General features: G+C 30.5%; 1 protein-coding gene across 1 annotated transcript in view; it reads right to left on the bottom strand.

The window, feature by feature from the left end:
• Positions 1-13605, bottom strand: part of LOC143251810 (uncharacterized) — a 121149-nt gene that overhangs the window by 17090 nt on the left and 90454 nt on the right. Inside the window, exons 4-7 of the mRNA XM_076503053.1 lie at positions 11620-11655; positions 5727-5771; positions 4491-4508; positions 1781-1816 (exon numbers count right to left, since the gene is read on the bottom strand). Of these exons, the coding sequence (XP_076359168.1) occupies positions 1781-1816; positions 4491-4508; positions 5727-5771; positions 11620-11655 (135 nt within the window). The remainder of the gene's footprint in view (positions 1-1780; positions 1817-4490; positions 4509-5726; positions 5772-11619; positions 11656-13605) is intronic.

Consider the following 13605-nt stretch of genomic DNA (forward strand, 5'->3'; position numbering starts at 1 on the left):
GAACTTTAGTTGGTTGCAAAGTAACTTTAAAAGCCCCCAGCTAGTATAGCGGTATGTCTACAGATTTACAACGCTAAAATCAGGGGTTTGATTCCCCTCGGTGAGCTCAGCAGATAGCCCGATATGGCTTTGCTGTAATAAAACATGCACAAGCCACTCAACTCAGATAAATGTAGGCCACCACTTAACATATCTGTACACTTGTGGATTCATGACATCACAAAGCACATCATAATATTTCAGACTTTGTTTGAACCACTTCCACAATGAAAATCTACAGACACTGGTCAACATATTCATCAAATTATGATCTTCCTATATATATTTTTTATCACTCATTTCTTGTTTGTTTTTCTGCAATAAAATCTGGAAGAGGTAGTTATAAAAAAATAAAAACTGAATAATATGTCCCTCCCCTGGTATTTATGCCCCTGGAAAGAAGAAAATGATCTTGACAGAGACGTGCATATGTCACTCAAGCCAGTAAGGCAGTGTTCTGTTGCTGTTAACAAAACTAACAGAATTTTGAAATGTACTTACATACATATTAATAACAAATCAAAAAAGATAATTATCTCTATAAAAGCCACTGGTTAGGCCTCAGTTGGAATAAAATACTATAATACGTTTTCTTTCCTTTATTTAAGAAAGGGGATTAACTTAATTGAAAACGTTCCAAGGAAAGTTACTAGAATGAGTTTCAGGATGAAAAAGTTATATTTTATGTGATAGATTAAGATTCCTTAATACATTAGACAGATCAAGTACATACTTTCAATAAATCATAAAAAACTAATGCAGCAACACATCAAAATGCACAATCATTTTATTTGTACAAGATATTTAAAAATGTACACTGTATATGTTTCAGTGGACAACTAGATCCACCATCTGCAGGAGATAAAAAGGACTTGAGGTTTGTTTATTTACTCCAGTAAATGTACATGTACAATTAACATATTATACAATGGCACCATTTATAAAACGAAATTCCAGAAATTCAATTCCAAGGAACTATTTTCGTTAACAAAAATATATTAAAATGCTATTTTTGGATTATTGCACTAACTGCTTGTGCTCACCCTCCCCAGCCCTCAAGAAACCATTTACACCCTTCTGTGAGGGTAAACCCCACATTTTGGAAAATGCTACTACCATGACAACATGAAATATAAAATTTCATGTTGGGATTTATATTATATTGGATAGACAACTGGAGACTTCACACACAAATACAGTTAATAAATTAAAAAAATAAATAATCAGGCTAGGAATAATGATGAACTCTTCTCATGTCACTGAGTGAATAATGTGAACAGGTTAAGTTAAAAAATGAATATATTATAAAAGAACCTCTAGTAATTCTTGAAAATAAATTGATAACTTAGAACATATTCTACTATATATTGCCATAAACTAAGTCAATTATTTCTGTCTTCTAAGCATTAAAGTATTAGAGAGGCTTGTATGATAACATCTCACTGCCGTGGCAGCATACCGGGAAAAATACAGATTATTTTATGGATTAACTAGATAACATTAACCTCATGAGATGACATAGCAGAAAGAAAAATCATTTAAAGGCTAGTTTGTATCAGCCACAGTGAATGGATTAACTCTATATGATTACATAGTGTTTCATTTTCTTACTTGAGTTATAATTCATTATCTTACTGTAGCAGTAATTATTAAATGCAGTTGTAGATGAAAATGAAACTGCTTTGACAAATATAAATGTATGAAAATTTAGGACAGCATTTTATGATTTTTGAGTACTTACCTTTGTTGCTGAATAAATCTTATACCCACATTCACCCTAAGATAAAGTAAAACAAAAAGTGATTTTAAAAATGACTGAAACTTTAAATAATGTATAATGACAAACTAAGAAAGTCTAGTAAATTATTAGCCATTTTTATTTTACTAATAAGCTCATTAAAATTGGAGGAGTCAGAAAAGTGTGGCTTTAGACATACATTTTTTTTAAATTTAAAATTCTGATTTTATATACCACAATCTAAAATTACAGAAAAAATATTGTCAGCTTATAGATTGCACAAAACAATTAAAAGAAAAGGAAAATGTAATATATATTGTAGTATTGACTATGTAGGTGAAACCACTGATAAAGAATATTACCAATCATTCCTTCCCTAAAACCTGAGGGATAAACAAATGAGAAGAGGCAACCTTTTGAAAGCACTCAGATTTCATATATTTGTCTTTATTTTTGAGCTTTTAGTTTTATCTTAAAATCATAAATCACGCTCTCCCTTCAGTTCATTGTTATGTGAAACAAGTATCTGATAAAGTCATGAATGGCCATTCAGCTATTGTCAGTGATGATTCATCAGAAAAAGAAAAGATGGCTATGCCTTCTCAAGTAATTTTATTAAATAAAATATTTATTTTTATACTAACACATATATTATCTTTTTTTTTTAATATAAAATTCTTGAAAACTGTATATTTTTCTCAAAAATATCCTTGTCCAGATCTGTGCCATTTATTGAGGTAGCATCTCATGGCATGAAACAAAAAATGGTTGTGTCTCTCAAGTCTTTCTTTATTAATCTACACAGTTTGTTTTCTATGTTGCAATGAAAACAGTGAGAGGAGTCAAGCCTTCTTCCCAAGACTAACAAGATTACGAAGCCAAACACATGGTTAATGTAGTCAATCAGATTGGAGTTAAAGTTTAGCCAGCTTATTCCTCAATATTAGCTGTGAGCTTCTACTAAATGGCCTTAGAAACAATTGCCTTAATTGTCACTTTAAAATGAGTTCCCAAGTTTGAAATGTTCTATACTATTCATGAATCTTAGACTAAACTCGAAAAATACATCTGGATGTTTTAATCATTTGAAAGTCATAGGATAAGTGGAAAAATAAATGCCGTCATCCACAAACAAGCATACCACCACTATGTATATATGTTTTGGTTCATTGCAACTGTACAGTACATGTTGTGAGACAGAATCAGATGTTCACAGCTGCAATTATATTCCATGTCAATGTACAAGTTTTAAAAACCAACTATGAAAGATCAATCTCTATGCCAAATGTCCAATGAGGTAAGTTTGCTCACAGCAACACTCAAAACAGCTCACCCACAACAGTGTTAAGAAAACATTCATTAGATTAACCTGTAAAGCAATATCATGTAGCAATACCATTCCATTTTCATACAGTAACACAGTACATATGGTAGAGCTGGAAAATTAACTCAGTTACCTATGGGCTTTGATTACATTAGTTACACTTATGTCAAAAAATATCAATTAGTTAAAATTATGATTAAATTCATGAATGCTGTGAAAATAATTAACTAATCTAAGTTACACTTTCTAATTATTCCAATTATTTGTTGTAAAAGATTTATGTGAAAATAATTGATCAGTTAAATGAAATTTATTAATGAGCCAAAATTTAACCAATTAACAAATTTCATAAATCACCCAGTTTGAGTATACAGCAGTGATATAAGTATGATATTTGATTAATTAAACACTTATGAATATACCAATTTTTATACAGTTTGGAACAATACTATTAATGCCACATTTTTGAAACTTTACTGTTATGTACTGGGACAACTGACATTGTCTTCACATTCATGAATGCTTATGTTATCCACCCTATATCTCAGAATACTAGTATTAACACTTTTACTGATAAGCAGAAAACAACATTTCAACCTTCCTAGGTCATCTTCAAGTTAATAAACTCTTGTTCCGACACACATTTTTCTTTCAACTGGGTTTTTTGTCATCAAGAATTATATCACCCACACTGTGCTAAATTAGTTGCCACATTTGTTCAAGCACAGGAGAAAGGAGTAGCTTGTATGATCACTGGACTCCATTCCTAACAAGTATGTACAAGATAATCTTGGAACTTGTGTTATATTCTGTCAAGTGATTCCAGACACTGAAGATACCCTGGAAACAGATCTTTTAGAGGAATTGTTGAGGATACTTCAGGACTGTATCAACACTATGATTTAAGACACCTCAATTTGTAAAGCAATCTCTACTAAATGGTCATTTACAAATGAAGTTAAATTGACCAATCATATGTATTTTAAATTATATAATCAGTAAAACATTAGATACCAGATCTACATAAGGATGAACTGAGGAAGTGATTGACATTATTTTATACCAGTAGTGGAGTTAAAAATAAAATAAATTTCAATTATTCTTTAATTGTTTTTTGGAATGTATTTCCTAACCTATTCTACTAAATTATTAACTTTTTTAAAATTGTACTGATGTGACCTAATAGCAAAATTATGGTATTTATTACTTTATAGTAAAGAGAGACACAAAGTTGAATTATGTCAAGTCTGACAAAGTTACGAACGTATGTGTGTGTAAATAAATTTAATTAGATTATAAAAAACCTTCAAGTTAATTCACTGAAAGCTTATAGATTCTGTGAATTGAATATTACAAATCCAATAGAAATTAAAAATTTAATTCACTTACCTTATCTCCTTTTAGACCCTTGTGAGAGAAAAAATGAAAATCAATAAATTTTTGTAACACACATTTTGATATATATCCTAAGTTTCTGGTGTTTAGTAATTTATTTATATAGGAAATAGTCCATCTTTCATCTTAAGCATTCTTTTTTACCTTTTCTTCACAATATAAAGACATTTTTTGAAACTACAAGCATATAAAATGTTTGGGTTTTATGAGTAGGTCTGATATTATCTGTCTCATTCAAATCCCATGTTCCAACTAAACAATAAATTAAAGAGTTTTAAGAAATATGGGATGTTAAAAATTGTTTTAAATAAAAAGCAAAAATTTGGAATTTGACATAAAACAATAAAATACATCTAATTAAAAGTTTAAAAACATACATTTAAAACCAAGATTAAATAAAGCATGTACAAGTACCTATCTAAAAGTAATTTAAACAATTTCATGAACTATAAACAAAATAACAGATACAATTTTCAGTAGCACTTAGTTTTATATAACAAAGATGGAATATCTCAAAAGTTTCAATATCATTTAATTAATGATAGTGTGAAAAAAATCACTGTAACAGATATTTGTATTTCTATGTAGCCAACAAACTGACATTGTAGATCTACATTACCAGTCCTCAGATGCCTTTTACACTGCATATATTTTTAAAACTATAGTATGCATTACTCTAGCTAATATTTTATTTTTGCAATGTTTCAATATATGCTTACCTAGTCTTTACATAAAGCTTACTGTATAGAGAGTGAATACCTCTAGCTTTGAATATGTTAGTGCAAAGTTGGTAGTAATTAAAGTTCTCCACCTAGTGAATATTTATATTATTCAGAGATCAAAATAATTCAGAAAATAATAAAAGGAACGACCACCAGATGAGAAAAGGTTATTCATGGATAGATGGAGTTCTTTTAAAGACTTCAAGTGGACAACTATACTACCATTGTTATTCATTGTTAAAGCTGGAATTAAAAAAAATTATTCATAGAAAAGCTAACAGTTTTAATTTTCATAAGGTGGATTGTACTGTACAACTCAATTCATTTATGCCAGCAGTAGTTTATCTGGTCATGTAAAAACTGTGGTCATTGATGTCAGTGAACTACTACAAACATAAAACATTTTAATTTGTTCAAAGCAAATATTAATATATATATACAATTACATTTAATAAGAATCTATGTAGTATCAGCTGATACAATGCATATAAAAATCATGACTGCTTACTTTTACTCCATCAAGACCTGGCGTTCCTGGTAAACCCAACGGGCCCTAAACATGCATAACCAAGGTGCAGATACACATTAAACTCTTTTTATTAATCATGCAAGTTGAATATAAGAAACATTAAATTTAACAGAACATACTATGAGAAAACAACCTATTATATAGCACTTCAGAGGTAGTTAGTGTTTACATTTCAATAAAAAACTGTGCTAATTATTAAATGCAAGGATAACACACGCAAGAAATAAAATGTGTTTGAAACATACATACACAATAAAACCAACACAAGCTTGCAATAACACCTGATCATAAGACAAATTATTGTTCGTGCATGTACAAATAAACAGAAATTATTAATAAAGTACATAGTATATGTTTATGGATAGCAAGTGATAAATAATGAGTCACTGTCCAGTTACGGATATTCCTTTTCTTTACCTATACAAGCAAGAACAAGATAGAGGAAACATTCAATTAAAGCAACAAAAATCAAATCTATTATTAGTTTTTCTATTTTTTCTAATCTTACCATTCTCTAAAATTGCACACCATGCTAAACTTTTTAAACAACACTGGTATGAAATATTAATATCTTACTAATGTGTTTGTATCATTGAATTAAACCTACTTTCACTGGTTGTAGAACTATATTTCTGAATACTCAACAAGAGTTTTAGGAAAAACAAACAATCAATCAATACACACACATACAGAGAGAGATATATAACCATGCACTCATTTATCTATTTAGATTAAAATACCTTATACATTATTCTAATAAAAACTCTCTAGTTAAAATATATATTTCTTTCAATAAAATAGTACTATTCTAAAAAACACACTTTCACACACTTTATTTTATGAATTAATAAATTTATTACCCTAAATAAAACACTTCACAAATAAAATATTTTGAAAACACAACTAGTTTTGGCTGTAAGACTACATCAGCAGTCAGTTGTGAGCTCAAGTAAAAATAATTTGTGATATTTCAAATCTTTTATTTGCAATATACTTGTTTAGAATAATAAATTTAAATTTATTAACTTTATATAAAAATATGCTTTGTTGTACTTAATCAAGATTAAATTTCATTTGTTTTTAGTGACTATATTGCTATGAAAGTTAATTGTTTATTTTCAAAGTTATTGTAAAAAGTCAACTGCCTCAGCGTGTAAAAGAAAACACATTCACAAATATATTATATACTTTAGGTAAGGAAATATTGCTAACATCATCGTAAGTAAGACTAGTTTTCAGTGATAACAGATGTGTCAAATAAACATAAACACTAATTAGCTTATCCTGTATAGTTCTATAGTCAACCAGAGTTGCAAGTTATAATTAATAAGAAAGTCTGTAAATTTTGTGCTGTCAAACAAATCTTTCTGATTAATATTTAAACTCAGATTTTTCTTTCTCTTTAACTTTTTGTGCCAAGATTATACTTTTGAATTAGACTTCATAAGTTGTGTCAAAATCATATTATGAAGTTATGTGAAATTTAGATGTAATGTTTGTCCAGACTTATCATTTTAAATTGTATGTTTTGTGTTATGAGGAAGTTCATGTATAATAACAAATTTTTACAATCTCACTTAGTTCAGAGGGGTTACCAAGAAAGCAACAGTTTAAAAGAAGATAAAATCCTAAGAGAATAATCTTGAATCATCTTATCTGTTGATACTGAATCAGCAAATTAAACCATACACTATACAATTAGAGGCAATACATAAAGAGAAGTGTAGACTGGGAAATACAAGCAGGATTTCAGAAGGAGCTTAAGCTTTTATTTGAAAGGAATATATCAAGTTAACTATGACTTTCAGGAAGTTAGAAAGATTACTATTAAGGCTAAAAGTAGTGAATTTAAATATAATGACCCTATCCTGTTGAGCAACAAGTTTCAGCCCTTGGGCTTCTGCAATGAGAAATTACTGGAGGGAATGAAGACAAAAGGGTCAGAGAAAAATTTTATAGTTATAGGTGATTCCTTGTCAAGGCAAGTGGATTGGATAGTCTGTGGGGTAAATAGATAGAAAAGAATCAGATTGTGCTAACAAGGGGCACAGGTGGAATATATAACTGACAGAAGAGGAGAAAAAATAAAGAGAGCCAGCAGAGATACAGTTTTTGTGATGTCTGTAGGGGCTAATGATATAGAGAAGGATGGGACAGAAGAGCTACTTAAGAAGTATGAGGGCTTGATAAAAGCATTTAAAGTAAAAAGCCATAACTTAATTTTGTCAGGGTTACTGCCAAGAATGAACTATTGGAATAAAGTTATATATAGATCACTAGGCCTAAATGCTAGGCTTATATTAGTAAGCAAGGAAAAGGGGATTGGATGGTTAAACTTGTGGGATTAGCTCAGTGAAAGAAGGGAGCTTTTTAGAATGGATGAATTATATTTGAATAGGATAGGGGCAGACTGTTTGCTAAATCTTAACTCAGCTGTGAGGGAAGTTTTAAACTGGAACTAAATAGTGTTCAGGATCACGAAAAACTAAATGTAAAAAAATAAGAAGCAGAGAAACGGTTAGCATTAGAAATGAGTAAAAAAGTAGTTATAAGGATAGGATTAATTGTTATTGCTGTAATGATAGATTTATAAAAAATAAAACATAACTTCAGAACATTTGTAGGAATGGAAGATTTTATCATAATGGGAAAAACTGAAACATGGTTAAACGTAGATGATTTTGATGACAAATTTTCTTTGCAATACAGGGTTATAGGCTATTTAATAGCAACAGAGTACCAAAGAAGAGGAAGAGATGTGGTTTATATTTAAAAAAATGTTACATCCTGTTGAATTTGAGGATATCAAAAACAATAGCAAGGAGACTGAATCCATTTGGGTTTTGATTAGTGGATATAAAAGGAATATGCTTTCAATGGGAATTTGTTACAGACCACCAAACAATACTGATGAAATTAATGTGAAACTTTACAAGGAGATCAAAATTTCAGCTTTTAATGATGTTATAATTATGGGTGATTTTAATTTATGGTACATAGACTTGGAGTTGCCAGAATCAAACCATGAGCAAGAAATGTGTTTGGAAACTGTGCAGGATGCTTTCTTCACCAATTAGTCAAGAAATCAACTACAAACAATGCTATTTTAGATTTATTGTTAACTTCAAATATATAAATAATTGAGAGAGTTCAAGTGATCATTGTTCAATTATATTCAATGTTTCTCTGTATATGGAGATAAGGAATAATGATATTTTGGTTACAAGTGTAAATAATAGGCTAATTTTGAAGGGATGCAACAAGAATTATCTGTTGTTAATTGGGCAGCTGAGTTATTTGGAAACACTGATAAGATGAGGAAAACTTTTAAATATTCAAGGTGAACATATTCCTTACAAAAAGAAAATGGTAGCTGCAGGTAAAAATCCAGGTTGGCTCACAAATATTTGATATAAAATTAAAAAAAGGCATAATAAATTTTAGAAACTTAAATAGACTGGTATGAGAGAAGACTTAGAAGATTATACAAGATCAAGAAAGTTCATGAAACAGGAAATTAAGATATCAAAAAAGATATATGAGAAAAGGTTTGCTGGAAATATAAAATCTAATAGTAAGGATTTCTTTAAATACATTAATGGTAAACAATATTAAAATGGTGATAGGATCCTTGAGGGACAATACAGAAAGGCTAGTATTTGATGATTATGAGATGGTTGGATTATTTAATTTTGCTTTATATTCAGTTTTTACTAATGAAAAGTAAAGCAGTATCCTGCATCTTAAACAGTTGATAAATGTCATCAAACAAAATGATTTCATCAATTCAAAGTTGGTTAATAAAAAATTAGGAAGTTTAAAAAAATGACAGGGCTCTTGAGCCAGGTAATATTTCCACAAAAGTTTAAAAGCAATTAAAGATTGGATATGTAAGCCACTTGCAACCATTTTTTGTCTGTCCTTGAATAATGGGCAGGGACCAGAGGACTAGAAGTTAGCTAAAGTAACTCCCATTTTCAAGGGAGGTGATAAAAATTGTTCCAGTAATTATAGACTCATTAGTCTTATACCAATTATGGAAAAAAGTTTTGGAAAGTCTAATAAAAGATGCTTTGCAACATCATTTAACAAAGTTTGGAATTTTACATGATTTCACTGAAAGAAAATCTTGTCTTACAAATATTTTGACATTCTTTGAAAAGATTACTGGTTATGTAGACGAGGGTCAGGGTGTAGATTTGGTATGTCTTGATTTTCTGATACCATTTGACAAGGTGCCACATAAAAGGTTATAAAATATTATTTCCATAGGAGTGAAAAATAAATTAACAAATTGGATAGAAGAGTGGCTGGATGAAAAAAAGCATAGTAATGTTACAAATGGAGTCAAACTGGATTAACAAATTGGATAAAAAAGTGGCTGGATGAAAAAAAAAACATAGTAATGTTACAAATGGAGTCAAACTGGATTAATATCAGAAGTGGAGCATCTTAGGAGTCAGCCTCAGGACCTTTGCTTTTTTTTTATTTATATCAATAATGTAGATAAAGGATTGGTCAATAAATTATTTAAATTTGCTGATGATATTAAGGCCTTTCGTGTTGCTAGCTGTGGAGAGGATGCTGCTGATTTACAAAAGGATTTAGATCATTTAGATAGTTGGGCAAAAAAATGGCAAATGGGTTAACTGTAATAAACGCACAATAATATATCTGGATTACCATAATTTGAATTATAAGTATAATTTATATGGGAATATTCTTAACATTGTTATAAAGGAAAGTGATCTTGGTGTAATAGTTGATCAGTCTCTAAAGCCATCTAAGTAGTGTCCTGTTGCTTGTATTAGGGCAAATAAGATTTTATATCGTATCTAAAGAAATATTGAATACAAGCCTAAAGAGGTTATAGTTTCATTGTACAGATCACTGGTTAGGCCATATTAAAATATTATGTTCAGTCTTGGGCTCCTTACTTTACTGTTGAAAAGGGTTCAAAGACTGATGTCAAGAAGAAGGGGTTATTATACAGGAAGAGGTTGAAACCTCTCAAATTGCTTTCTCTTTCAAAAATAAAGAATTAGAAGGGATCTTATTGAGGTATTTCAGATTGTAAAGTGAATTGGCAGTGTTGATGTTTTTTGTTTGTTTTTTTTTTTCAATGAAAACAGTGATTTTTCTAACAGGGTGATTGGTCTTTGCAAAGTAGTGCTTTTAGAAATTGTATAAACAGTAAATTTAAGTGAGTTTAAAAAGTTTCACAAGTAAGTGAATGATAATGACTGGAATAAAGTGGTTTATTTTTTTAATTGTCATTTAGTTTAGAGAATGGAACAGCCCCATGTTATTCCAAAATGTTAAACTGCCAGCTCTGTAAAGAATCAGTTTTCACAGGATGTTATAAACATGATACCCTCTCATTTTCACCATATATTCTGTATAAACTATTAGTTAATTATCTGTTAATCCAAACAGTTTTAAAATAAACCAATGCAGCTGATAAATGGAAAAATAAAGTCAAATGTTAGGCATTTAAAAAACAAAACCTTTTACAATAACTTTTAGTCTCTTAAGTTATCATCTAGGAGGCAAGGTGTCTAATTAAAGATTCTAAAGTTCTGTTAACCAAATTATTTCAGTAAAATACTTTAACTTAGTTTGAATTTGAAATATTAATACTTGGGTTTATATGATCAAAAAAACAACTCTTTTCATATGCCCCAAACAGTATAGATTGATTCTCTGAGAACAGTATGTTTTTCATATTTCAAGATACCAGTATAGTTAGCTAAAATATTTAGTGTTAGAAAAAAGTAATTGTAATTTCATTGTTAGTAGTACTTCTGTTTAAAAACGTTTTATTTTGCTTTCATGTTAACAGTTAAAAATGCTAAAAAAAAATAAGTCTTACTGGAAAACCAGGACTTCCTGGTGGCCCAATGGTTCCCTAAGGGAAAAGGAAAATATAAAGTTTTACTAGATATAATAGTGTACTTATTTCAAGTCAGAAATACATAGTTATACAAAAACATAATTTTACACATTTCTTATCAGACAAACAAATTCATACTCAAAGTATCATCAATATTTTCCACACTAAATTTCAATCCTGGCAATATATGATGCACTTATTTTTATACTCTAGACTTGGAGTAAAATTTCACACCCTAATCTCATCATTTGACACAGTATTTCTTCTCAGTAGTTGTGGAATTTAAAACAAATGTTACACATTGTAACAGATTTACCGTTATACATTTATTTTAATACCTAGCTTGTTTCAGTATAGTTTTCTTTTTTTGCATGTGATGTACATTGTTGACAAGGTATTTCGCAAGTCTTGCCTGTTCTCCAAAGTTGTAGAAAATTATTAAGAATAAGAATCAACAAAATATGTTTGCAGCTTTGAAAAACACACATGATTTGTATAAAAACAGCTAGCCCAGAGAGAGTAGAAGAAGATTACACTATGTAACAAAATTTTTACTTTTTCTTGTTCCTGGGCAGAAAGTGTTATTTTCCAAATACTTATGCCTAAGATAAATGGGAAAGACCTATTTTTCTCTTCTAACTTTGCTTTTGTGGCCTGGTTAACGAAATTTTCAAATTTACCCATTTTCCAGAACATTCCAGGCAGATTTAGGGCTGAGTAGCTGATAGAGAATTTTCTTGAACTTACAAGAATTTTCAAGAACTTTCTCGAATGTTGCAGAACTTATGAGAATTTTCTGGAACTATCCACAGTAATATATATATACAGGGGCTCACCACTCAGTTCTAGCTGTCTTAGTGAACACATAGACCTATCTGATTTTATCAGAGATGGAATCAAGAAGCTGCAAGTATTCTCCAGATGCATTCTGCTATGTATGTGGCCAATTTATCAAAACAAAAGCGAAAAAGTACTCCATGACAGCACCTGTTAAAATGTGTGAAGCCTACAAGGCATATTTCAGCATGCCTGTCGGGTGTCAAGACAAAACCTGGGCACCTCATTTTACCTGCAAGCACTGTAAAAAAAAAAAACTCTAAAGACAAGACAGACAATTTTTGCTTGCTTGAATAGTAAGATTTTATATTATACAAATTTTAAAACCTTTTAAAATTAAAATATCTTTTGATTGTTTTTTATTTCCAATAGTATTGACAAAAATATCACATATAAAATATTTTGCATGAACCTCTTACACATTAGTTGTGGATGAAATAAATTTATTCTTCATAATAACAATTCTATTTAGTTCTTTTGCAGGATGGTACAGAGGGTAAAAAAGAGCCATGAAGTTCTCTATTCCAAGAATTTGGCATGAACCTACTGACCACTAAAGCAATTGCTACTTCTACATGGTGGACCCTTCCAAACATTGGGCTGGCAAGAATGCATCTGCTATCATGTATCCGGACTTTCCATCATCCATCGCCCCAGTGCCACACTGCCTTGAGCTCCTTGTACAAACTACGCCAGAGAGAAAGCAGCCATCCTTTGAAGAGAGCAGCAAGTCAGAATAGGAGGTAGACGTTGAAGATCCAGATTACAATTTCAGAGGTACAGCTGGTAAGAGAAACTCATACTACCCCGACCAAAGAGACCTCAATGACTTGATCAGAGAGACTTCTTCCCTAAGCTGTCTGAGGCAAAGGTGAAAGCTGGGCCTTCGTTGGACCACAAATAAAGAAGATCCTGGAGTGCACAGAATTTCCCAAGAAGCTAAGTAGGAAGGAATAAAAAGCTTGAGGCAGCTTTGTCGCAATGGTTCGGGGCTTCTTGGGCAATCACAAGGCCGACAATTATGTGTAACTGGTTGGGGCTCTGCTGAAGAACTATGGCAAAATGGGTTTCAGGATGTTCTTGAAAGTCCATATCCTTGATGCTCATCTCGATAAATTCAAGGAGGAT

Source organism: Tachypleus tridentatus, chromosome 6 (assembly GCF_004210375.1).
Source record: "Tachypleus tridentatus isolate NWPU-2018 chromosome 6, ASM421037v1, whole genome shotgun sequence".
NCBI classification, from domain to species: domain Eukaryota; kingdom Metazoa; phylum Arthropoda; class Merostomata; order Xiphosura; family Limulidae; genus Tachypleus; species Tachypleus tridentatus.